Source organism: Toxorhynchites rutilus, chromosome 1 (genome assembly GCF_029784135.1).
Source record: "Toxorhynchites rutilus septentrionalis strain SRP chromosome 1, ASM2978413v1, whole genome shotgun sequence".
Lineage (NCBI taxonomy): Eukaryota > Metazoa > Arthropoda > Insecta > Diptera > Culicidae > Toxorhynchites > Toxorhynchites rutilus.
Genome location: NC_073744.1, coordinates 89728905 through 89755437, shown reverse-complemented (window position 1 = coordinate 89755437; position 26533 = coordinate 89728905). Strand labels below are relative to the sequence as shown.

The 26533-nt window shown below is 43.3% G+C and overlaps 3 protein-coding genes across 6 annotated transcripts in view; 1 reads left to right on the top strand and 2 right to left on the bottom strand.

The window, feature by feature from the left end:
• Positions 1-5402: 5402 nt before the first annotated feature.
• On the bottom strand, positions 5403-7151 carry LOC129761161 (uncharacterized protein K02A2.6-like). The gene has a single exon (XM_055758872.1). It carries the CDS (start codon positions 7149-7151, stop codon positions 5403-5405), a length of 1749 nt encoding a protein of 582 aa, XP_055614847.1.
• A 1860-nt stretch (positions 7152-9011) lies between these two features.
• Positions 9012-26533, top strand: part of LOC129768744 (isocitrate dehydrogenase [NADP], mitochondrial-like) — a 22746-nt gene continuing 5224 nt past the window's right edge. Inside the window, exon 1 of the mRNA XM_055770599.1 lies at positions 9012-9309. Coding sequence (XP_055626574.1) covers positions 9213-9309 — 97 coding nt within the window. The 5' untranslated portion in view covers positions 9012-9212. The remainder of the gene's footprint in view (positions 9310-26533) is intronic.
• Positions 15895-26533, bottom strand: part of LOC129768750 (uncharacterized) — a 25935-nt gene continuing 15296 nt past the window's right edge. For all 4 annotated transcript variants that reach the window (XM_055770612.1, XM_055770632.1, XM_055770620.1 and 1 more), the window contains one exon: positions 15895-24667. In XM_055770612.1, the coding sequence (XP_055626587.1) occupies positions 20142-21437 (1296 nt within the window). In that variant the 5' untranslated portion in view covers positions 21438-24667 and the 3' untranslated portion in view covers positions 15895-20141. The remainder of the gene's footprint in view (positions 24668-26533) is intronic.

Here is a 26533-nt window from a genome sequence, read left to right as displayed (position 1 = left end):
TTTTCCAGGACAAGTGCAGGCAGGTACCGGTAGTTTGGTACGTTGTCTTCCAGTAGAGCACATTGGAGCGCCAGTTGTCGATGAACAATACGGGCCACGTTGTTGTGGCGCTCGGTGTAGGCTGCGTTGGCCAAAACGGGACAGCCTCCCATAATGTGCTCTATGTTTTCACCTGGTTGATGGCACATCCGGCAAATGTCATCAACGTCTTGATGCCAGACGTACCGCCTGCAGTTTCTCGTCGGCATTATCCTGTCCTGGATGGCTATCATGTCGGCTTCTACTACTGAAGAGAGTTCACCACGCGTTAGCCACAGATTAGATGCGGCCTTGTCGACGTGTGGCCGGTCCAGTTGATGGGGGTGGGCACCATGCACTGCCTTCTGCTTCCAAGCTGCAATCTTCTCCTCCACTGTCTGCAGATTGCAGTTGAGTTGGTACTCCGCTTGCGCCAAGTGCAGAGCGCTGTATCCTCTGTCGGCGGCGCAGACAGCCCGGTATAGCGCGTTTTGGTTGGCGCGTTCTGCGAAGTACTCGCGCAGTTGTCGTACCTGGGCAACACACAGTGCAGATATGTCGACTATTCCAAGTCCCCCTTCTTTGCGTGGCAGTGAAACTCTCTCCAGTGCCGATTGAGGATGGTGCATTCCGGCCTCTTTGAATGCTTTCCTCATCCTCCTCTCAAGGTCCTCTAGGTCAGTTTTGCTCCATTTGACTACACCAAAACTGAAGGTCAGCAGGGGAACCGCGAATGTGTTGATCGCGCGTACCTTGTTTCCCGCGTTGAGGAAAGTCCTCAGGACACAGTTCACTCGACTCAAGAACTTGTCTCGCAGCTCCGTCTTGATGTCGGAGTGGCGAATCCCGGTGAGCTGTCGGAATCCAAGATATTTATAGGATTCGCCACGAACCATGTCTCTTATAAACTCGCCGTCATAGACCTCGTAACCTCCGGATTCGGTAAGCTGCCCTTTCAGCAGATGGACACAGCGGCACTTGTCGAGGCCGAACTCCATGCAGATGTCCCTGCTTATGTCTTCGACAACCCGGATAGCTACACCTAGACGCTGACGTGAATCAGCGTAGACCTTGAGATCATCCATGTAGAAGGTATGGGTCACTTCTTCGTGGGCGCCGTCGCCATACCTTATTTTATAGCCATGACCGTTTCTATTGAGCGTCCTACTGAGGGGGTTCAGTGCCAGACAAAACCAAAGCGGGCTGAAAGAGTCGCCTTGGAATATCCCCCTCTTTATCTGCAGCGTTTTTTTGGCAGACTTATCTCACTTCTTAACTAGGCGAACCTAGCCAGAATTTTCACCTGCCCCCGGGCTTCTGAATGCCAAAGGGGGACTAGGCTCTGCGGAATGCACGTATCTGCATGCTCGTGCTGTTTTAGTCCTGACCGAGGAATTGTCGGACAATCGCGCAGGTGCTAAGGATGACCGACTTTTGGATGCCGGCCAATTCCTTCTCGATGTTCAACACCTTTAGCGCTTCCAGAAGTGTCTTCGGGATAATTCCAGTTCCAGAGAGAACGACTGGAACAATTCTTGGGACCTCCCTTAGCCCCCACAGTTCCTTGAGCTCCACGGCCAATGGTCGGTACTTGCAGATTTTGCGACCGTGGGTCTCCTCCAGATTCTGGTTCAGTGGAATAGCGACATCGATGATGGTGACTTTGCGGTCGCTCTTGTCGTAAACCATTATATCTGGGCGGTTGTGGTGGATCGAGAGGTCGGTCAGAACAGTGCGATCCCAGTACAGCTTGAAACGGTCATTTTCCAGGACAGGTGCAGGCAGGTACCGGTAGTTTGGTACGTTGTCTTCCAGTAGAGCACATTGGAGCGCCAGTTGTCGATGAACAATACGGGCCACGTTGTTGTGGCGCTCGGTGTAGGCTGCGTTGGCCAAAACGGGACAGCCTCCCATAATGTGTTCTATGTTTTCACCTGGTTGATGGCACATCCGGCAAATGTCATCAACGTCTTGATGCCAGACGTACCGCCTGCAGTTTCTCGTCGGCATTATCCTGTCCTGGATGGCTATCATGTCGGCTTCTACTACTGAAGAGAGTTCACCACGCGTTAGCCACAGATTAGATGCGGCCTTGTCGACGTGTGGCCGGTCCAGTTGATGGGGGTGGGCACCATGCACTGCCTTCTGCTTCCAAGCTGCAATCTTCTCCTCCACTGTCTGCAGATTGCAATTTAGTTGGTACTCCGCTTGCGCCAAGTGCAGAGCGCTGTATCCTCTGTCAGCGATGCAGACAGCCCGGTATAGCGCGTTTTGGTTGGCGCGTTCTGCGAAGTATTCGCGCAGTTGTCGTACCTGGGCAACACACAGTGCAGAAATATCGACGATTCCAAGTCCCCCTTCTTTGCGTGGTAGTGAAACTCTCTCCAGTGCCGATTGAGGATGGTGCATTCCGGCCTCTTTGAATGCTTTCCTCATCCTCCTCTCAAGGTCCTCTAGGTCAGTTTTGCTCCATTTGACTACACCAAAACTGAAGGTCAGCAGGGGAACCGCGAATGTGTTGATCGCGCGTACCTTGTTCCCCGCGTTGAGGAAAGTCCTCAGGACACAGTTCACTCGACTCAAGAACTTGTCTCGCAGCTCCGTCTTGATGTCGGAGTGGCGAATCCCGGTGAGCTGTCGGAATCCAAGATATTTATAGGATTCGCCACGAACCATGTCTCTTATAAACTCGCCGTCATAGACCTCGTAGCCTCCGGATTCGGTAAGTTGTCCTTTCAGCAGGTGGACACAGCGACACTTGTCGAGGCCGAACTCCATACAGATGTCCCTGCTTATGTCTTCGACAACCCGGATAGCTACACCTAGACGCTGACGTGAATCAGCGTAGACCTTGAGATCGTCCATGTAAAAGGTATGGGTCACTTCTTCGTGGGCGCCGTCGCCATACCTTATTTTATAGCCATGACCGTTTCTATTGAGCGTCCTACTGAGGGGGTTCAGTGCCAGACAAAACCAAAGCGGGCTGAAAGAGTCGCCTTGGAATATCCCCCTCTTTATCTGCAGCGTTCTAGACTGCAACACATTTTCCCCATCACTAAGGTGCAGAGACGTGCTCCACTGCCTCATCGCATGCTGCAGGAACCTAACGACGACGGGATCAATTTTGTAGAGCTCCAATACCCGGACGAGAAACGAGTGAGGTATGGAGTCATAAGCCTTCCTGTAATCGATGTAGGCCATACTTAGGTTCCGCTGGTTATATACCGCCTGGCCGACTATGGCTGCGTCGATGATGGCCTGGTCTTTGCAGCCATGCGTATTTTTCCTGCATCCTTTCTGCTCTTCTGCGATGATGTGATGCTGTTCGCAGTGAGCAGAAACTTTGGCGGTAATTATGCTGCTCAGTATTTTGTACAGACTCGATAGGCACGTTATCGGTCTGTACTTTGATGGGTTCAATGTGTTGCTGTCTTTCGGGAGGAGGAAGGTGACGCCACGGGTGGCGAATTCAGGAAGGTTGTGTGGGTCACGTAGCACCTTGTTGAAGCACTCAGCTATCTTTGGATGTGCGACGGTCAGCTTCTTGTGCCAAAAGTTCTGGACACCATCGGGGCCCGGTGCTGCCCAGTTCCTCAGGTACCGCGAGGCTTCGCGGACATCGTTCTCTTCGACGATGATAGCTGGCATCTCTCCAATTTCACCACAACTCTCCTCCTCCCGTCTTAACCACATTTGCCCGTCGCGATGTTGTACTGGGGTCTCCCAAATACCAGCCCAGAAGTTCGTCACATCGCTAATATCTGGCAAACCTTCGCGGTAGTCGGGCTTCTCGTCGCTAATGTGGTCGTAGAACGCTTTTTCGTTATCTCTGAACATCCGATTTTGTTCCTGGCGCTTTGCAGAGTCAGAGTAACGTTTCAGCCGTTTAGTTAGGACGCTCAATTGCTGTACCAGTGTGTCGAGTTTTTCCGTCAGCTGGTGAGCTCCCAGCTGGCGAAGTTCAGTAGGCCGCACGATCACAGCAACTTGGCGACATAATTTCGCCGATCTGCTGCCTCTTTTGTACGCCATCAGTCTTCCAATTGCGGCGCGCTTGTTTAGGATCCGTTGCTCCAATCTCCTTCGCCATGGAGGCTCACGCCTTTCACGGAGATGTTGGAGCAGTCCGCCTCTTGGCCTAATACGGTATCCTAAACTTTTGGCGGTCGCCACAGCAGCACAGTAAACTTTCAGTTGCAGCTCCTCCATGTTCTCAGCATCAACCAAGTGCAGCGGAAGAACGTGCTCGTTCATGAGCTTTACTGCACTTGTCAGCCTGCGGGAATGCTGCAACTTCGGGATCCTGGGGCGCGACAATGGGTCTGTGTCGCGGAACTGTGAGATCGCCTCGTCGTAGTGGAAGACCAGATCGCGTAGTAGTTGTTGATCTGGCTGTGGGTCTTCCGGCTCAGGGGGTTGTAGTACTGTGGCCTCCACTGGTGCTGATTCGCGTGCCCCACTCGCGAATGAATTGCTCAGCCGTACTGAACTTCGTCTCGACACATCGCTTGCTCTGTTGTTCCTGGAGCTTATTTCTCTCTGCACCTGCTGCTTGATCTCGTCGATTTGCGTTTGGGAGAGCATGTTGTTGCGTACTATCGCTCTACGCCTCGCGTTCATCGCGTTCTGATCAAGCCTCCCGACGAACTCTGGATACGCTTCCTCGAACATTGTTAGTATTCGAGGGCGACCGCTCATGTCCGTCTCCAAAGCAGTGCAGATGTAATAGGCGCGGATCACGAATTCGTTCATTTCGTGTGTCCACATGATCCGGCGCCTAGTTGTACCCACAAGTGTGGACGACTGTCGTCTGGCAGTCGCAACACGTCTCGTAGGCGCAGCGTTTCTTGGGTGATGTCGATGGCTGCTGTTTCCGTGTGGCGGTAGCTCTTCGGGTTGAACCCGGCTGGTGGCCCGCTCTTGCACATCGCCCTCCAGCCGCTGGCCGCTCGCTCTTACGCCCGTTCCAGGACCAGCTCCAGTTCGGGGACCCTCCTCGGGCGATCGCATTCTAAGTATTCTTCGTGAACGTAGCTCCATTTTCTGGGTGTATCTCCTTTGCCCGGGAGACAGCGGGTATGCAAGGCCTCCATGACCCGGGAGGCCTTCCCCGGGAGAGATATAGCGCTCTGACTCGCTCGCACCCCCTCACTTAGCCACTTTCGACACCCGTTCTCGGAGCCAAGACCAGGTGTGTGTTTCCAGTTCACGCCCGATCTAAAAATGTCGTCATATGATCTTCGTGGAGGCGTGAGATAGGAACATTTGAGACCAACGGGCAGGCTCCTACCCTAGTGTTGATCCCCATTTGAGAACCAATGGACAACCTTTTTTTTTTTTTTTTTTTTTTTTTTTTTTTTTTTTTTTATTCCTTTATTTCAGTTTCATACAAATATTACCTTCTCAAGGCGATTGTCGTGCTCTTGCAAAGTTGTTCCTTCAACAATCACATCATCGAGGTACCAAAATGTTCCCTCACAACCGCAAAGAATCTCATCCATTGCCTTCTGGAACAACTCGGGGGCCGTCACTAGACCAAATGGTAATCGTTTGAAACGATACAACCCACGGCTAGTAATAAATGTCGTAGCGTCCCGAGATGCTTCATCAAGTTCTATTTGTAGAAATGCCTCTTTTATATCGAGTTTGCTCCACAAACATCCTCTGCCTAATCTTGCGAGATAATCATCCACAACTGGCATCGGATGGTGCTCCCTCAAGACCGCCTCATTCACTCTACGCAAATCCAAACATAAACGGGGTTCTCCATTCGCTTTTCCTACTACCACTAATGGCGATACCCAAGTAGTTGGTCCTGTTTTTACCTCGATGATGTCTCGTTTCAGCATTTCATTTAGTTTTCTTCTTACTGCCTCTTCTAGTGGAATCGGAATCCGGCGCATCGGTTGAAATATCGGAACTGCTCGAGGATCGATACGAATTCTCGCTTTTATGCCCTTAATAATAGTGAACGGGCAAAGTTCCACCGTATTTATATTCAAACCGACCTTCAGTACACCTAGCTGTTTTGCCGTTTTATCGCCCAACAGACAGCGCTGTCCTCCCTCAACAACATAGAAATCTGCCCTCACAGTTAGTTCTCCGACTGAAATATCTGCCACGAATGATCCAATTATGACCAAAGGATTCTGGCTACCATAGGCTCGTAGGATTCGAGAACTACCTTTTGTACAAGAGATCACGTTCACCTTGTCATTCTTCAACTTTGACCACATTTCACCTGTTATAAGGTTTCCATCAGCTCCTGAGTCAATGAGCATTTCTACGTTAATTCCGCCAATTACGCACGTGATAATATTTGATTCGTTTCCCGAGTAGAACGCATAGTATATTTTCGTCTCGTCGTTTATTCCCTTTTCCTCTTCCGGTACTTTCGGTGTTAACTCGTGCTCTACTCGGGGAAATTCATCAACAGCCCGGATTTGTTTCTCGTTGTTTCTTTCCATTGGACTTTTTGTTTTCCGACAAAGTTTTTCGAAATGTCCATAACATTTACAGTTCCGACACTGCTTACCACGTGCCGGACATGTAGCTGAAACCGCAATGTGCCCCGAACGGCCACAGTTGTAGCAAGATCTAACAATTCTCCCTTTGACTCCTCGGAGTGATTTTCCTCTTGTTCCTCTATTATGATCAATTTGAAATATCTTCTCTTGTAGTTGAGGTGTACTCATCTCCTCTATCTGCTGGTCTACACCTTCCTGTGCAATACCGATAGCTTCTATTTCAGCGAACGACAAATCCTTCAGCAGAATCTTTTTACGTACCTCGTTGGATATACATCCTTCAACGACGACGTCAGTAAGATAGATGTTGCCTAAAATTTCACTCACTTCAGTGCCATACTTGTCGAAACCACACTGTGATACTTGTTGTTTCAACCGAATAATAAAATCGGCGAACCGTTCCTTCGGCATTTGCTTCATCAAACGTAATTTACGGCGTTCCGAAGTACTCTGATGTCGTGGCTCAAAGAACTCGTCCAGCTTCTCGACAGCTGAGTCATACCAAGCTGGTTTTATAGCAACCAGTGGAACATGGTCAGTATTTTTCAAATTTTTAAATACTCTTTGCAATGCTGGACCGCCAAGATGCAACAGCTTCGCACGCATAGCGTATTGGTCAGTTATATCATATGCTGCAAAATAACACTCAAGTGCCTCTTTCCAGGTTGTCCATTCTCTCGCAAGTTTAGCCGTTTCTATTTGGTCACATCGGAATGGTGGAATTGGTCGTGAATCCTGCATCTGTAATTAAACAAAAATAACCTCTTGTTATTTCCCGTTACAGATTCACGACCCACATATTCACACTTTTTCCAATTTTTTTTTATTTTAAACATCGTTCCACAAAACATTCCGGTTCTGGAAAACACAACAGTTTCCATTATGCAACAGGGAAAAACTCTTAGTAATTTCCGCTTATATAATCATATCAACAGAGAAGCACCGTTTTGAAAATTTCTCACCTCACTAGAGCCTTTTCAAACATCGGGAGAATTCTCGGCAATTCTCGCATGTGATCAGGAGAAATCCTTGATGATTTCTGCCTTCTATTATAAACGAAACTAATTTTATTTTACCATTGAAGAATTCTGCATAATTCCTGCGAATCATCACACCGTCATCGTCAACGAGAACAAACGATTCAATTTGTCATTTAGATCACCAGGAAGACTCTCAGCAGTCCTCGCATATTATCTTTCTTCCACCGAAGAATTCTCTCAACCATAACATCGCCATCGCCATCGAGAATAAACGATTCAAAATGGCGATTACCACGATTTCATTATTCAGGAGCACTCTCAGCAGTACTCGCATATTATCTGGAGAAATCCATACGATTTCTGCATCCCAAATCCAGAACATTTTCTGTAACACTAGAGAATTCTCTGCAATTCTCGTTATAATGTTCATCACTACACAAGAATATTTAAACTAACAATATAACCGACTCTCAGTCGCCATTTTTCAATTCATAGTTACCCTTTTCTTTTTGAACTTCTATATCCTCGTCGCCAGATTGTGGTAATGCGTCCGTCCTGAATCGTGTCTTCTCTAAACCGTCTTCTCTTCTTGACATCCTAATGTCATCCGTTCTGTCCAGGGTCGTACAAAGGTTCAAAGGTTTGTCAATAAAGAAGGTGGGACATATTTGTATTGTTAATTGTGATTGAATAGAGTCTAGTATACTACACATATCATAAAAGGCAGAGGCTGCTGTAGTTACATTCAGTGCCGCAGGCGCCATGTTTTTGATGAACTGAGTCGCGGAGAACAGAAAATTCATGGTATTTAAAATTTCTATCTTGGTACCGGTTCATACAACAAGCGTTTGTTGAATATATTGTGATTGAGTTCACATAAATAATTCAAAATAGATTTAAAAATTACCGCCCAGATTACATTCTCGAAGTACGTATAGATACAAAGAGAGATATTGATGTAGTTTAGACAGCGGCATTATCTGCCTTCTGAGTTTTGACTCGTGAAACGAAATTTCTTCCCTATACAAATAACAACGAACACAAATAACGTTTTATTCATAGCGTGTGAGAGTTGAGAATTGAAAATGATTACAAATCTTATCGCGATGTACGCATTTTTATATGTAGCAATTCGTTGTTTTACAATGCGCACGTTTACCCTAGAAACGCAATGGACTCAAGGCCATGCTACTTCAATGCTTAATATACGAAACAATTAGGAAGTATTGTTCATAGTAGTATTTATAAATTGTTACACACAACTTTTATTGCACTTGATCGCTCCCAACCCAGTTTGCAGCTTTTTTATAAAATGTAAAAAATTGCAATACACACATCCGATCCCACAAATGTTTTAAAATTCTCTGTGGAAATTGTTCTCTTGTTTACTCCCTTTTCCGTGAGAGTTCAAACGACGTATCAATGGTTATGTATGTAAACTTAATACATCACCAACACATTACAGGCGAAGCGGCGGCCGCTTCATCTCAGCATTCACTGAACTGTCACAGTGGTTACAAGTTCAGTCTGCGTCCACCGGTGTGTTTTGATTCACGCGTTTTTTGTTCGGTCGCGTATATCCCGTTATCAGTTGTTGTTTCAAGAATTTTTACGTGTCGTTTACCGAAATTCACTACCTTTTTACCGTGCCGGTGAACCACCTACAGTAAGTTACTGCTTCTTTGAAATGGTTCGCTCGCTTGTAAAATTCGCCAAACTCGTTGGGTCGAACTACAATGCAACCGCAGTGCAGACACTTTCGGTTACAGCGATTAGGCAAAAAAGTAAGTATTTGATCATGACGGTGTTTCATCTCTAAGACCCGTATTTAACGTATTCATCTATAAATCATAACGTAACTTTCACATGAACATGATTTTAATCTCCCTCATTATATTCATTGTTTTAACTGGCACACATTAGCAACACGAAAATGCACTCGTTCCATTCTATACAAGCATTAAAAGATTCAGCGTCTTCGTTTCTTGAAAAACGGACTTTGAAAAATCATCTTATCAATCGTACAATCGATTCATATTTGCAAGATAAGGAGGATTTTACTGCAGCTTAGAGATTCTAGACTCTTTTGATGAAGAGTGTATTAGAGAAGAATGAACTGCAAAGTTTAAAGCCTCTTAAAAGCGAAGAAATGAAGTGAAGTGATTAAGAAAGTATTCATCTATTACGTATTTTTCAGTAAATCAATTATAAAACTGTAATACTTTCACTTGTGATATATGAGACAATGTAATCGCGGGAACCTAATACATAGTGTTTCATGAGAAACAATAGACAACCCTCGGGAATTTTCCGATATTGCTAATATGTAAATGTTTAACACGTGATACAATACATGTATCACGAGTTTACCACGTTCTTTTTACCAGTTTCTGCCATAACATCTTATTTCTTTAACCGTTCAGACAGCTGTCTATACATAAGTTGAAACTGATAAGAATTATTTGTCCGTATTAGAATGTGTTAATTCAAAGTATCAGTTCGTTCAAATGACTTCGGATCAAGTTCACTTTTCCTGAACTAACACGAAGAAAAACGCAATTCTTTACCGAATCACGTAATTTTAATTGACGGTTGGTTGAAATCCCGATATCACATAAAACATCTTGAATATATTTTAAATGTAAAAATTTAGCTCTCATTTTCACACTATTTTAACATACAGTAGAGCCCCGAATATCCGCGAAATGATGTGGGAAGGGTGTTTCCAAATCGATTGTTGCAAAAAAATCTCGTAAATCCATCAAGAAATGACTGAGCAAATTTTCTTTATTCTTTATTATTATTTAATTCAACTGGCAAAAATAGTCTTAATGAATAATGTATCACAATTTAAAACACATTCATTCTCCTTATACTATTACCTATTAGTCTCCGATCAAGTGTTTCGAGTTCAAGCAAGCAACATCTGTTAGGATAAGCCGGTAGGTTCTGTGGATCACGCCACGGTAGATTCCTGAGCGCAAGCCGTGCGAACCTCTTTTGCACACGTTCAATTCTAAGATTCCATATAACATCATTAGAAGCACAAACAGCAGATGCATTCCATCGGGCGAACGAGTGAGCAATACAATGCTTTTAGGCAATGCGGGTCCTTGAAATTTTTGGCAATCTTGAAGAGGAAGCCAAGTTGTCGGTTTGCCCTAGAGATGATCGAAGTATAATGTGAATGGAAGGAAAGTTTAGGATCCAGCACTACGCCAAGATCTATCACTTGATATACTCTCAAGAACATTCTCAACAATGTGGTAATCAAAAATGATCGAATCCTTGGATCGATGAAAGATCATGGCATTTAGCGACACTAATAACAAGTTTGTTCTTGCGACACCAGTGAACAAATTCATCAAGTAGCCTTTGATGGTGTAGGCAATCCCCGATGCAGCGTACCACGACATAGATCTTCAAATCATCAGCGTATATAAGCTTCCTCTTAAAGCCTAACGAAGATGCAACGTCATTGGAGTATAGCACGAACAATAATGGTCCCAAATTGCTTCCGGGACGCCTGATACGCTAACAAACGAAGATGATATGCTAGAACCATGCTTGATACTAAGTTTCCTATTAGTTAGGTACGAAGGCAACCACGACACCAATCTCCCATCTGTGAAAGTTCACACAGTAGCATGATCGATTTCATCAAAAGCCGCTCTTAGGTCTGCGTAGATCACATCTACCTGTGCCTTTTGCTCAATAGCTTCGAAACAGGTGCTGGTGAAATCCAACAGACGACGGTAGTGACGGATCTACCGGGAATGAAACCGTGCTGATCGGACGAAATATGGGACTTTGTAGCATGTAGAATTTGGTCGTTGACGATAATCTCAAAAAATGTCGATGCTGCAGGAAGACTAGTTATTCCACGATGGTTCTTCACATCACGTCGATCTCCACTTTTGTGCACAGATAGCATACAGTGTTGCACACGTACAGATTTATCTGGAAAGGTACAGATTTTTTCGTTATTTTTGGTACAGATTTTCGTCAAAAAGTACAGATTAGTACAGATTTTCTCCGCGTGTGAACTTTCTCTCGCAAAATTTTATTGAAAGATAATACGCAATCTAAATTTAGAAAGACTATGTATAAGCATCATCAAACACATGAGTGATTCGAGGCTAAGAAAATGTTAATGTACATTGTAGTAAGTAAATCTAGATATAAAGTAAGCAAGTAAATATAGTATTTTCTAGTAAACAAATGAGTATTTTCTCATATTTCATGATTTTTCTCTATAATGAATAATTCCAATGGTACAGATTGTTGGTATAGATTTTTTGAAGAAAATTATAGCAGGTTGTGTCCAAGTTGTTAACGTAGAACTACGTTGTTATTTTATATAAGTCGCTTGTTAATAATTTCGGATGTTATTTTATAATGCTATGAAATTTTAGAAACAACTGTTTAGTAGAATGGTTTGATCGCCCTGAAATGTTTTTTTTATAGTAGAATCAGTTGACGACAATTGATTGATGATTCATTCTAGCCCTCGCAGAACAATAAACTAGCTGATGGTATATCGCAATTTGTTTAATGTAAATGCACTGAAGATTTACCTCGAATGCTATTCCGGTGGCCTTTTTCGCAATTGACATAGACTTAGCTACAGTCGATTATATACTTGTTGTACCAGCACCATTCCACATCTCATAACTACACCAATATAACTATGGCATACAGAGTCGTACATCGGTTGCTTGAAACTACTAGGAATATAAACACTACTCATCATTTTGCGCTATTCTCAATAGAAACGCTTCTGTTAATGTTACTGGCCTCGAAAAAAATTGCATTACTTTTCCATGCTCGAGATAAGCGCATCTGTCATCCTTAGTGGAGAAAGTTTTGCTACTGGCAAGCGAAACCAAATCACATACAAATTTCCAGAACGACATTTACTTTCTTGGTGACTTAATAAATAAAAGAAACTTTTTCTTAACAACCTCGAAAATAGTAGCGTTGCTTCATTATGATCAAGATTAGCGAAATGCAATCATAGTAGTTTTGCGACTGGCTAGCGAACCAAAATAACTTATAACATTCCAGCACGACATTCAAGATGCTTGGTATCCCCAAATATTTTTTGGCGCACAACCTTAACGCCTGCTTCGCCATACCGTCAGTTCAATTCATTGAATGCAATGTCGAAGGCACCAACGAAGCCTTTATGATGACGGAAAACAAACAATGTTAACTGCTTAAAAAAAGACTGAATATTCGCCTCAGCAGAGATTCATTACTAATACCCTAACGCAAATATTTCCCTCCCGCACGGGTTATGAAACATGTACAAACACACATAAATATTCATATTTCGATGGCTTGAAGCAACGGAACACACACCGTTTTGCACTCTTTTCAACAGAAGCCCTTTCTGTTAATAACGGGTGTCAAATAAAAAATGAGATTTTTTTTCAATCACATATAAAAAAAATATTTTTTTATCGATTTCAGTTTTTTTTATTAATAACATAATGTATTTTCTTCAAAAAAATGTCATTGAATGTTTGAGTGAGGGCCGTGGTCTGCTGTTCGACGCAACTTTGTCGCGATGATCTCACAAGAACGTTGTACGGCATTTACGTCCATTTTCCGGATACAATTCCGGATTCTTGTAGTCAGTTGCTTCGTGTCCTTGGCCCTCCAATTGTTTTTATACACTAGGGCACTGAGTGAGCCAAAAAAATCCACTATTGGGCGGCACTGGGGCAAGTTTGTTGGGTTACGATCATTCGGCACGAACGGTATCTTTTTCTCCTCAAGATACGCCAGCGTCTTCTTGGCGTAATGGGAAGACGCCTTGTCCGGCCAGAAGACGTACTTCCCATCCGCGTGATGCTCGTTCAGGAACGGCAGCAGGATTTTATCGAGGCACTCTTCTCGATAGATTTGTTGGTTGATTGCCAGACCGCTCGGCTAAAACCAAGGCTTTGAAATGCCCGGTCGGAAATGGCGATGTGCAACATAAACTTTTTTTTCGAACTTGTGCTTGAACTTGTATTTCACTCCAGGCGGTGTGGATGACTTGTCGCTGGAGTAGTAATTATCATTTCCTGGAATATGCGTTTTGGACAGCGGAAAATAGCTTTCGTCGTCCAGAACGAAAGACGTCCCGCGGTATTTTTTGGTCATCCACCGACACTGTGATTGACCCGTCTCAATCTGCTCCTCCGTGTACTCCGGCGACCTCGTCTTCTTCCTGCAGACGATTCCTTCCATCTTGAGGGTCCGATGGATCAATACGTGGGAGCAGCCATATTTCCGACCGGCGTCACGCAGACTGGTTGCGTCCTTGTTGTCAAACAGCTTCTTTAACGATGTCTTCCTCTGCTTCGTCATTATCGTCACCGGACGACCACTTCCGACCTTCCGCTCTACGTTCAGGGAACCCAGGATACGATATACCGTACTGACAGGTACATTTTCTTCCTTAAAATGTGCCACCGTGAACTTTTTTACGTTTCGTAGAACCGTACAATGCGTTCGCGGAGCACGTGCTGTTTCGACGCCATCTTTGCTTTGACTAAATTCAAACTAGCAAAACCAAACACGCCTACTGTTTCTAGGGAGCCCAAAGAGCAATTTTCTTGGAGAAAGAAAATTTTAAGCTCTTTATTTGAGTTACTGAAAGGTATTGAAAAATTCTCATTTTTTATTTAACATCCGTTATTGCCGGTCTAGCTTAGCTTAGCTTAACTGCCATCATTGGTGGAGAGAGTTTTGCTACCGCCATACGAAACCAATTCACAGACCAAGTTCCAGAACATTTATTCTCTTGGTGAGCCGCCGATAGCCTAGCTTCATGATTCCCCACACAATTGTGTAGCTCAAAACCCTAATGAAATGGCGTCAGTTTGATGCAATGATTACAATGCCAGAGACATCAGCGAATGAATAACTTGGTCGCGCCCACAGCTCAACCCGAAACGAAGGCATGTGATGACGCAAAACAAGGAAGAACAAGCGATGTTCATTGCTTTGAAAACAGGACGAGACTGAAAGTTTGCCGGAGTCAGGTCCGGTTTTGTATTATAGAGACTTCAAACTATTTCAGTTCATTCATCTCTAGCCTTTAGAAAGACCCTTGAAAAACTTTACTCCTGCACTACAACTCCACCCTCATTACCTTGAGAAAGGTGGGTGATGTGGATCCACGGGCACTAGTGAATCATCGGCGGTCGTTATCTCAGCATGGCTTCCTTCGGATACAAACACCAAATCTAGAGTACGGCGCAGGTAATTTAGCAGTGCATTAACTTGATTCAGGTTCAAAAAATCCATTCCGACAATCAGCGCTGTTGTCGCCGGAGTCAAAAGTATAGTGTTGTTGGGACGAAAGCTGTTGTCGTCGTTAGACCAGACTAAACGCGGCTGGTTATAGTCGCCACAAGCGAGCATCAGGGTTACCATAACAAAATCTGTGTTTTTGCTTTCAACAAATCTTTTTATCTGTGTTTTTTCTCAAAAAATCTGTATCGAAATCTGTATGAAGCCTTTGCGGACGTTGGTCTGGTCTCAGCCACCACAGCAAAGAATATACTGATATTACAATTTATGATATCACAGTTTTTCTAAACGAATATTTATGTCTTTTGAGCCTATTCACGACCCAAGACGGTGCTACTATGAATAATAGATAACGATAAAAGTTTTCATCCATGCTTGAGGAAAGGATTAACACGTAGCCCAAAACGACGTTTTTGAGTTTCTTGCTGGGCCCAATTTGCGGATCAATGATTAAATGAAGCTCAAACATAGTTTGTAGACAACTTTTACATGATCTAACAATATTTTTTGGGGGTCTTCGTAGCCTCATTGTTTGCGCGTTCGCTTAGTAGGCGATCGATCGTGAGTTCAAAACTCAGGGCCCTCATTGACTATATTTGTGTTATTACAGAATAACTACATCCACGCAACAATTATCAGCGATGGAGATCGATCCACGGTCCAAATAAGATCGATTCATCCATACAACTGCTCTGCTCTGCAAGACATATCGGGCTGCTGTTCTATAAATAACTAAACAATGATCAATCAACTGTCTCCGCTGTCCGATCTAACTGGATAATGGAAGAACAGAAGGAAAACTCTTACGCCCAAATGGCTACCGTGTAAATGTGTACGATATGCAATGGTATAGAAGGGGATACTCTAACTTTGTAATGTGCTAATTATAGATATGACAAACATGTGACATGTACACGATTAAAATTCGGCTCTGTCACAGCTAAAATGCTAATGAGCCTAAAATAAACAAAAGGGATAAAAAAAACAATATTAACATTAACAAATTAACAACAATAACACATGCCAAATTCATATTATATGGTTTGCTCGAAAAACTTCAGTACAAACCATCCATACTAGAAATTAATAAAAAGTATAGTATAAACATTATAATAATATTGTTATGATTTTATTATTTTTCTACATATCTTATAGTTACATTTAGGTGCCTATTCTATCCAATTCCGTTTAAAAATCCTATAAAATCCTATTCAATTTGAACGACGAAAGTGTCACCCATATCTGGGTGATGGTGCAACGAAAAGGGTTAATAGAAAACTCCATGTATTGCGGCACTGTGTAGATGTAAAGAGCATTGTTCTGTATGTTCAAAAAGAAAGATAAAAGGCGAAAAACACCAAACTTATTATTTTTGTGATACCATACCAATTCTCATTCACTGCGCTTTAGTAGTGTTGTTTATCTATTGTAAAGCTAACCGATGAGGCAGAATTTTGCATCTTTTCGCCTTAGATTGAACATGAGAAAGCAGTACTACACGCTACATATGAATGCCAACATGACTCTCATTCAGATTGACTCGGATGCTATATGAATGAAATTGATGAGTTGGTCATATTGGATCGTTATTTTGAAAAATCTGTAAATCTGTATGCAAACCAAAAAAATCTGTAATCTGCATCTACAGATTATTGGCTTCAAAAAGTCTGAAAAATCTGTGTAAATACAGATTATTCTGTAGATATGGTAACCCTGGCGAGAATAATGGCATCGGAGTTGACGGCCGCACTAAGTTCACGGACGGTGGCGATATGATCTTCCATCAGAACATCACGGGCGGAATGTAAATGTTACACATCAGGAAACGATGGCCTCGAATATTCGCGGAAACACACACTTGCTCCAGCCGGATTCCGTTATACGTGTAGACGTGTGAGCTCACGTTTCGATTAGCGACAGCTATCAATACACCACCAAAGCTACGCTTGTCGCTATTCAGAGGACACCGGTCACATCGAAAAGCGTTGTACGATGATCCAAAATTTTGCAGTGAGTCCATGCTATCGTTTTGTCTAGTCTCTGTCAGCAATATCACATCGTAGTCGCAGTCGAGAGAAGTAAGGAATATATTGTCCAGCTTGGTCCTCAATCCTCCAACATTCTGGTAGTAAATCCAGACGGCATCATCGTCAGAAGTAAAAGTATGCTGCAACACAGACTGATTGAGTGCTGGGGTCAAGAGAATGGAATGTGTTAAAAAAACTGTTTCGTAGTTCGGGTTTTCCGTGAACTCGACTGGAAAGTAGTATTTATTTAGCGTTTATCAAATACACAATTTTGGAGCACTTACAAATTAGTTTCTTTACTATTTGATCCAATTAGCTTTTCAGAAATATTGCAGTTATCAGGTTAAATAGCTGTGAACAAAGTTACCAAATAATTAATATTGAATTCATGAATATTGATTGATTGAATAGCTGTACTTACAAATCAATATATATAATGAAATATAAACTCTAAGAACCTAATATTTAATGTTAAATTCACTTTTTAGAATTCAAAGAACAATGGAGCTTTTCATTAGCTATTGATTCAGCGTTAGCACATCGTTTCTTTTCTTCGGATTATCTCATTTAGGTATATGTCACATGTCAGTTATCGTTGACAATCAACACAGCGCGTCGATTATTTTCGGCGCTGACTTGATGTGGACCCGATTCAAAGGGCCTATCGTTCGCAATCCTTAACACCCCGACCCGTAATGCCTGATTTTGAAACGGTCTTACTACTCTGCAGGATGTCTAACAAGGCTACTTTGATTGCTGGTCTCTGGAACACTCCAGAGGAAGTTTGAATATCGACCTTCCTTACTTGCCCATAACGCCGTATAAACTTTCACAATACGGCCCCGTAACCATCCGTTACGAACCGTTTCGTCTACGATGACCACCTGATCGTCAATTTGAAGCGGACGAACATCGTTGAACCACTTGGTGCGACGAGCTATGGTTGGCAGGTAGCCTTGAATCCATCGCTTCCAGAACTGATTCAGAAGTTGTTGCATCATCTTCCAATTTACTCTCAGGGAGATTTCCTCATTTACAGGTATCCTTGATGAAGTGTTGGTACTACTCGAGCTCGCTAGTAGGAAGTTGTTCGGGGTAATAGCTTCTTGGGTTGGATCTTCCAGCGGTACAAAGGCCAGAGGATGGGAGTTGACTATCATTTCAGCTTCTGATAAAAGTGTCATTAACTCCTCATCGTTTAATTTTTGCTTATGGTGCAAAGATTTGAGCGCGTCTTTTTTTGAGCGTACTTTCCGCTCCCACACACCACCCATATGGGGAGCGGAAGGTGGATTGAAAATCCACTCAATTTCTGCATTGGTGAATGTGGTGGCTAATTTCTTATTAAGAACTTTTATCTCATCGGAAATCTCGCGAGCAGCTCCCCTGAAATTGGTACCGTTATCGCTGAATATTTGTTGCGGTGCACCTCTCCGGGATATGAAACGGCGAATCGCCAGTCTACAGGATTCAGCAGATAACATGTGCACTACTTCAACGTGTACAGCTCGTATGGTCAAGCACGTGAAAAGTGCCACCCATCGTTTCTCATTACTGCGACGACGCTTCACGATCAATGGCCCAAAATAATCTAGACCAGTGAAGGTAAACGGGCGAACATAAGGTGTCACTCTAGGCTGTGGTAGAATAGCCATCTTCGGCTCGGTTGGTTTTGCTCGATAAATTTTACACCACATACATTGTTTCACAACCTCCTTTGCTACAGAACGAATTTTGGGTATGTAAAACCTTTGGCGCAACTCGTTGACGACAGTATCAATATTAGCGTGACCATAACGTTGATGGTATTTGAGAACTAGTAGATTAATGGCGTGGTTCTTTCTAGGGAGTATCACCGGATTTTGAAATTCGAAAGAAAAATGAATAGAAGTCCCATTGATTCGACTACGCATACGCAGCACGCCTTTGTCGTCTAAATATGGTGACAACTTTCCGATTTGACTACTTTTTTTCAACAACCTACGTTCGTAATCAGGAAGATCAGAATTTTTGCGCAGAATGGAGATTTCGGTAGAATATTCCGCATTCTGAATTACCCGCCAAACGCTTGTTTCTGCCGCTGCATAATCGCTCTGTTGCAATACTGCAATCCGGTTTCCAGTCGCTACCCGATTTTTGGTTCGACAACGATGGACAAAGTGATGCAAGTAGCTTAGATTTTTTACTAGAACCTCCCAGCGAGAAAACTTTGTAAAGTCGATAGTCGAATCCCAAACCACCGCATGATGTTGAACAGCTTTGATTTCATGTTGTGGTTCCGAAAATTTAATCGGTTGACGTGGCCAATCATTGTCCTGTCGATGTAAAAATGCTGGCCCCGTAAACCACGAGCTTTCAGGGCTGAAACAAGGGCCAGGTCCCCACTTGGTACCCTTGTTGGCGACGTTAAGGTTCGTTGGAACGTAGTGTCACTCATCAACGCTTGTTTCCGACTGAATTTCCGCGACCCGAAAGGCTACAAATTGCCGGTACTTACGAGGATCTGCTCTCAAGTACGGTCGTTGAGTCAGTCCATATGTAGCGTTTCTGGACTGGTATTGAGTGATTCTCCTGAATGCTTCTAAGGAGTCTCACTCCAATCACTCCAGCACTTAATTCGTTGCGTGGGACAGATTGAGGTTTCAAAGGAGTAACCTTCGTCTTTGCCGCTACTAGAGCGCAACGAGGGGAGCCATTTTCGATTATCCTGAAGTAAGCTGCAGCACAGTAGGCCATTAAGCTGGCATCGACAAAAACATGGAGTTCGAGTGAGTCGTAACTGCCCTGAATATAGTGCGGAAAATAGCATCTCGGGATTCGAACCTGCGTCAGATTTGGAACTAGTCTCACCCAACGCTGCCATTCCTTAAAATCTTCCACTGTTATAGGGTCATCCCATTTTACGCCGGACCGCCACACGTTCTGAATTAGAATTTTCCCGTGCACGGTATAGGTGGCTACGATGCCTAGTGGGTCGAAATGGCTCATTACCACCCGAAGCACTTGTCTTTTGGTGGGAACGATGTTTCCCGATAGGAGCGGAAGAAGGTCTTCCCGGAACTGTGTTTCAAATACGAACAAGTCGTCTTTAGGATGCCATGTCATCCCCAGCACTCGTTCGGCTATTGTAGATTTCTCCACTGAAAAACATTTCGCTGTTTCATCGATCGTGACCCCGACCCGTCGAAGAATCTCCTCGGAATTTGACTGCCAGTTCCTAATCTCGAAGCCGGCCTTATCGAAAATAAATCGTACCTCCTCTACTATCTGTACAGTTTCATCTACGGTCTACTAATCAAGAAATCATCGACGTAAGTATTGTTGATAATCGCTGATGCCGCTTCCTGGTATGTTCTCTCATATTCCTTGGCATTAGTGTTTTTAATATGCTGCGCCAAACATGGGGAACATGACGCCCCGAAGATGACAACGTCCATGACGTAAACTGTAGGCGGTTGTTCAGGATCGGATCGAAACAGGAATCTTTGGGCTTGTCGATCAAATTGTCGTTGCCGAAATCCGCAGATTACCTTCAGCAGTGGAGTCAAGAGATCTGGACCCACGAATAACATCGAATTGAGCGATATGTCTCCTACACGTGCCGCTGCGTCCCATACAATACGAAATTTCTCGGGTTTACGATGATTCTGTATAATTCCCAAGGGAAGATACCAGACGCGGCGTGGATCTGAATTTTGAAGCTCGTCTTCGGTAGCTATGTGTGCATATCCGTGCTCCAGATATCCCTCAATTTGGTCTATCACTTTCGATTTCAGCACTGGATTCTTGGCAAATTTTTTCTCCAAGCAAACTAAGCGCCTTTCAGCCATTCTGTAGCTGCAGGGGAACTCAAAGTTGTCACTCTTCCACAGAAGACCACATTCAAATCTTCCGGATTCAGTCCGCCTGGTATTCTCCGCTAAGATCTGCCTACCTCGTTGGTCTTCGGATGACTCTAAAAGTGGCAAAGAATTTACCCCCATAGTTTCTACGGCAAAGTAGCTGTTGACGAGATCGTGAAGCGCTTCATCCGCATCACATTTACAAATATGAAACATTGCGTGATCGATGCTCTTCGTGCCCCGTTGGCCACCTCCAAATATGGTCCACCCTAGCCGCGTTTTGGCTGCTATTGGTTCTCCGCTGTGTCTCTCTCGTTTGTCTAGAGTTAATTTCAGCGTTGCATTATCTAAGCCTATCAGAATCCGTGGCACTGCATTAGAAAAGTTTTGAATAGGAAGACCTTTTAGGTGTGGAAACTGCTTGGATAGTTCTCCGTAATCGAGACTTTGTTTCGGTAGGTCAAGACGAGGTATCGTTTGAACGCCTGAGATGGCATAATCTGTTTTACATTTGACGCCAGAGATGCGTAGCTCCACTTGCTTGGATTTTGGCTCTTTTCTGGTTACGCTTCCTGTCCACTGAATACACAGCGAACTGATATTTCCGAATAAACCAAGCTCATCAGCAATTTTCTCTTCCATCAGCGTGACATTCGATCCGTCGTCCAGGAATGCAAAGGTTGAGACTGATTTCCCATTGCTGGACAGAACGACAGGAATCACCTTGAACAGCATGCCATCTTGGCGAGAACAGTGAACCGAAATAATTCCGGATGAACCAGCTTTTGGTACAGTGGTAATCGGTTTGGCGTTTACTGGGTGAAGCAATCGATGATGGGATTCTTTACAACCATCTATTTCGCATGATTGCTTCGATCTGCATGGCCACTTTCCGTGGCTTCCCAGGCAACGTTGGCATAGTTTGAACTGATCAACCAAACGTCTTTTTTATCCATATTGAAGCCAATAAATTTATCGCAAGTTCGAAGTTTGTGGTCGCTTCTATTGCACGCAGGACATGACTTAGTCAAGTATGTTTTGGATTTTACTTGATATTCCTTCTTCAAACTTGATGGCGGGATTCCATTCTTTTCCTCAATGGAGTGTGCATTAACAAAGCCACCTTTCTCCTTCTTGCCTCGCCGATTATCGTCCTGATGGTATTCAGTCGGCATTGAAACTTTGCATGCAGCACTTTTGATAGAGGTTATGTAATCATTAAATGCTTTTAGCGTAACTTGGCCTTCTTTCTGCTGGTGAAGTCCCCAATCCAGTCGAATACTTGGGGGTAGCTTCCCTACCAGTTCGGACAGCAACATTGGATTTGCAAGATGCTCACGCAAATTGGCACCTTCGACAAAGGTCACCAAATGTCTGACTTCTCTGCCAAAGTTTATAAGCGTATCGAGCTTGTTAACGTTGGGTGGAGGCGCATGTCGAATTTTCACAAGTAAACAATGAACTAATTGTTCTGGTCGACCGCATTCGTCGCGTAGTGTTGCAATGATCTCGGGAATTGCCGCTGGCAGCGTTAGTATGCTCTGAACCTTCTCCCTGGCATTACCTACCAGGCTCTTTTGCAGCCTAGCCAGATTTTCGTCTGGTTGAATCCCACACATAGTCGTAGTGGACTCAAATGCGTTAATGAACATTGGCCACTCAAGAGGATCGCCTGAGAATTTGGGCAGCTCACGTGATACCACTTGACGTGCAGCCAATTGTTGTGCCGTTAATATTCCTTCACCGACGTGTGTATGGTAGAAACTCGAACCTCGTTCCGGCAGTGGATGCTGAGTGGCATGCCCTAAATTATGCTGGATGTGCGATGCGTAGGTTGCTGGTGCAGCTCCTGCACCCGTACTCGATTGCTGCGTTGGCATACTCTGTGGCATAGGATAATACGACGGTTGGTAGAAACTCATCGGATAAGAAGAGTTATTCGGTTGTACAACTGGAATTTGGTTGGCCATTGGGAATTGCTGCATGAAACTCACATTTGCGTTCTGCGGCCACTGGGTAAAAAAGGATGAAGCTGGTTGTGATGAAACATTTTGGTTGAGTGTTGGCTTATAAAACTGTTGCTGTCTCCTTGTTTGCTGCGTATCGATTTCTTCCACTTGGAACTTGCCTTCATTATGGACTTGCATAGAAACGTGACTTTCCACTGGATTCGTACCTAGTATCGCGGACTCCTTCGAACCTGACTGTGTTGTCGGTGGAAATTGTCCTTTTGTCTGACGAGGTGGATGTTGTTTCTGTCGACCTTGTTGTAAGGCGTTGTGAAGTGGTACTGAAAATGGTTGCACAGACGGATGGATTACATCAGTACTTGTCGCCGTTTACGGCAGAACGGTTGTTGCTATCGATACGAAAGGCGCAACGATGGTTTGCAAATGACTTCTCGGTGGATGCATCGCTGTGGCTTGATCGACGCTGGATTGGGTAAATACAGGCTGAACGGCAACTTCCTGGACTACCGCTGGATGGTCGCGAGGAGGTAACTGCTGAACGGGTGGAAGATCACGCTTATCTGGAACCGCTAGCACCACGTTCCCGATTGATTCAACAGGAATGGATGTTGACGCGCCAGGTTGTGGATCCACAGCTTTCACTGGTGTATCTAGAGATTGGTTGACTACGGTTCGTAGTTCGTTCCTGTAGCTACGTCGACTTCTGGCACTGTTTCGGCTTCTAAAACTCGATGTACTTCCTCTGAGTTGCCTTTCTGTCTGAATTTCAGCTTCCAACTGATGCTTATCGGCTAAAAAATCTCGTTCTCGATCTGCTTGTTGTAGAAGAAGACGATCGTCGAGCGCCTTCGTTTCTTCGAGATGTTTCAGTCGCAAACGAGCACTAGAGCTTCCAGAGTGCAGTGCACAGATATCGCTGAACTACTAGTGCCTTCGCATCGGCAAGAACAATGGCCGCAATACCATGGTTTGTCGCAAATAGAGGCTTGCACCCCTGCACAGGTGTAGTGAAACCAGGTTCCACACATATCACATGCAACCATGTCCTCGGCATGGTCCGGCCGATTGCAGGACTTGCAGTTACTGGGAGACTGCATCTCTGAACTGCTCATGACTGGCTGGAATCTTATTGAATGCCGTAATTTTCGAGAATGTTAAAAAAACTGTTTCGTAGTTCGGGTTTTCCGTGAACTCGACTGGAAAGTAGTATTTATTTAGCGTTTATCAAATACACAATTTTGGAGCACTTACAAATTAGTTTCTTTACTATTTGATCCAATTAGCTTTTCAGAAATATTGCAGTTATTAGGTTAAATAGCTGTGAACAAAGTTACCAAATAATTAATATTGAATTCATGAATATTGATTGATTGAATAGCTGTACTTACAAATCAATATATATATATAATGAAATATAAACTCTAAGAACCTAATATTTAATGTTAAATTCACTTTTTATAATTCAAAGAACAATGGAGCTTTTCATTAGCTATTCAGCGTTAGCACATCGTTTCTTTTCTTCGGATTATCTCATTTAGGTATATGTCACATGTCAGTTATCGTTGACAATCAACACAGCGCGTCGATTATTTTCGGCGCCGACTTGATGTGGACCCGATTCAAAGGGCCTATCGTTCGCAATCCTTAACAGAATGAGTATACTCGCCTGTTATGGAAACCCGTGGGTTCCCACCGTCCTCGTCATAACGCATTGGAACATCAATCATATCTGTATTGCATCTACCAGTGGTGTAATGGATGTTGGCGTCAGGTTGACAGCGGGAGGTTTCTGAAATTTTTGGACACAAATCTCCTCGAACTCCCGGAACATGATGCCCTCTGGCCAAGACGGAGGGTCCAATGCTTTGGATTTCAGAGCAGGATCAAGCCCGACTTTGAATGAGATGAAGGTTATGTTGCTGATGTCTACACCTTTGGAGACCAGTTTGACTACCTCGGGGTCCTGGGTGAATTCCAAGCTTGCACTCACCATTGCTGAATATAAAATATAAATATAAAAAGTGTGGGATATTATGAAGGGCTGTTCAATCATAAAATGCCGTTTTAATAATTATTCGATTTGTTAGAAATAACTTTGAGTTGTTTGAGTCGTTATTCATCTAAACAAAGCTGCCTGAGTAAATTGCCATTGCAACTAAAAGCAAGTGGGGGAGATTTTTTGTTCCCATCGATGTATGTTCCCTAACACAGGCATCAAAATCGATGTGCCTTGGAGAATCCGCTTTGCAGATACATAAGGGAGGGATGGGAAGGGTGATTGTTGTTCCCAGCGAAGTATGTTCCCTAACACAGCCATCAAAACCTAGGTGCCTGGGGAAAATGGCAAATACATGGAAGTTGAGGTAGTTTTTGTTCCCACTGAAGTGTATTTCATAACACAGCCATCTAAACCAAGGTGACTTACATTACATGGCGTTTGTTCAAATTCTTTACTTACACAGCAAATAGGTTGAATTCAATTGAATTCGGAAATTGTTTCACTCAATCAATAACTTAATCAATACAAACAAATGATTACTAAGCCAACGGTAGTCCCACGTCAACCTTGCGGTTATATCATAGATATAAACCACCCATTTTTTTCAGCACAAACTAGCTTTGTGCTGCTTTCCTTACGATGTATTGCAATAACTGCTATAGCAACTATGTACCCAAACCGCGTACGTCCATCTCAAAACTATCGAGCACAATATGATATAATATAAAACATATTTCATATCAGCAACGTGAATTTTACTGTTTAACAAGACTGTGTAAATCTTTTCGCCCTCAACTGTTTTTTTCCAAGTGAGGCATATCAACTTATTGAAATATTTACCCTGAACTCCAAAATATGAAATTAAAATTTTATTTGATAAATAAACAAACAATCCAATTTAAAACCGTCGTATCCTGAAATGTCGTTTTTTTATGAAAACGACAATACCGACATATTATTTTTGTTGTTTCAACGCGCCAAGCGGTTGCTATAGTAAACATGCGAACAAACCAACGTCAGTGAATCGGACAAACCATGATCAGAATTGAGGTCATCGAAATGCATTAATTACATGATTTAGATATGGTCGGTGTTAAGTCAGACCGGACCAAGTGACATTTTTATGATTTCGAAAAAAAAAGTTTGAAGTTTGGTGCAAGGGTTTCTATTGAGCGTTCAAAACAATATCGATAAGTTATTCTTGCTGTACGCGTGATTTTCCAAATCTGATAAATGTAGAATGTAGCTCACAAAATGTTTAGCATAATGCAATCAATAACTCGAAATTTTTAGTTTTGCGACTTGGTTCGCTCTGACTTAACACCGACCAATGCAATTAAATATGAAGATCATTTGAAAACCGACAAAAATTTTAGGTTGGAATAGCAGCAGAAAAAATTATCAGAACATTGGACAGCGAAAGGCAGATCATTTCGAAGGATGTTTGTCGCAGTTTTTTTGTGGAGCTGATCAAACAAATGAGAAATAGATTAACTATTTATAACTAACACAACAATGGAAACGTCATATCAACAGTCCAACTGTGAACATTCGAACAATAGAAATATTCTTACGGCGAAAAAAAGGTGACATGTGCTGTGTATCGATAGAATAGGAATACTCTTACGCCTGAATGGCTACTGTGTGATTGATAAAAAATGTGTATTAACACTTTGACGTCCGCACGTTTCGTACAACAATATTCACTTGGCGCCGGCAGCGCTATTTCGGATTACTTGGCTTGTCGCCGCCCGTTCCTGACATTATCAGGAAATTATAAATTGTTAAGTTTTATCAATCTCATCGTTAGTTTTCATAAGTTCTCAACCCTGTTCCCCTACTTTCATTAAATTTAGAAGATA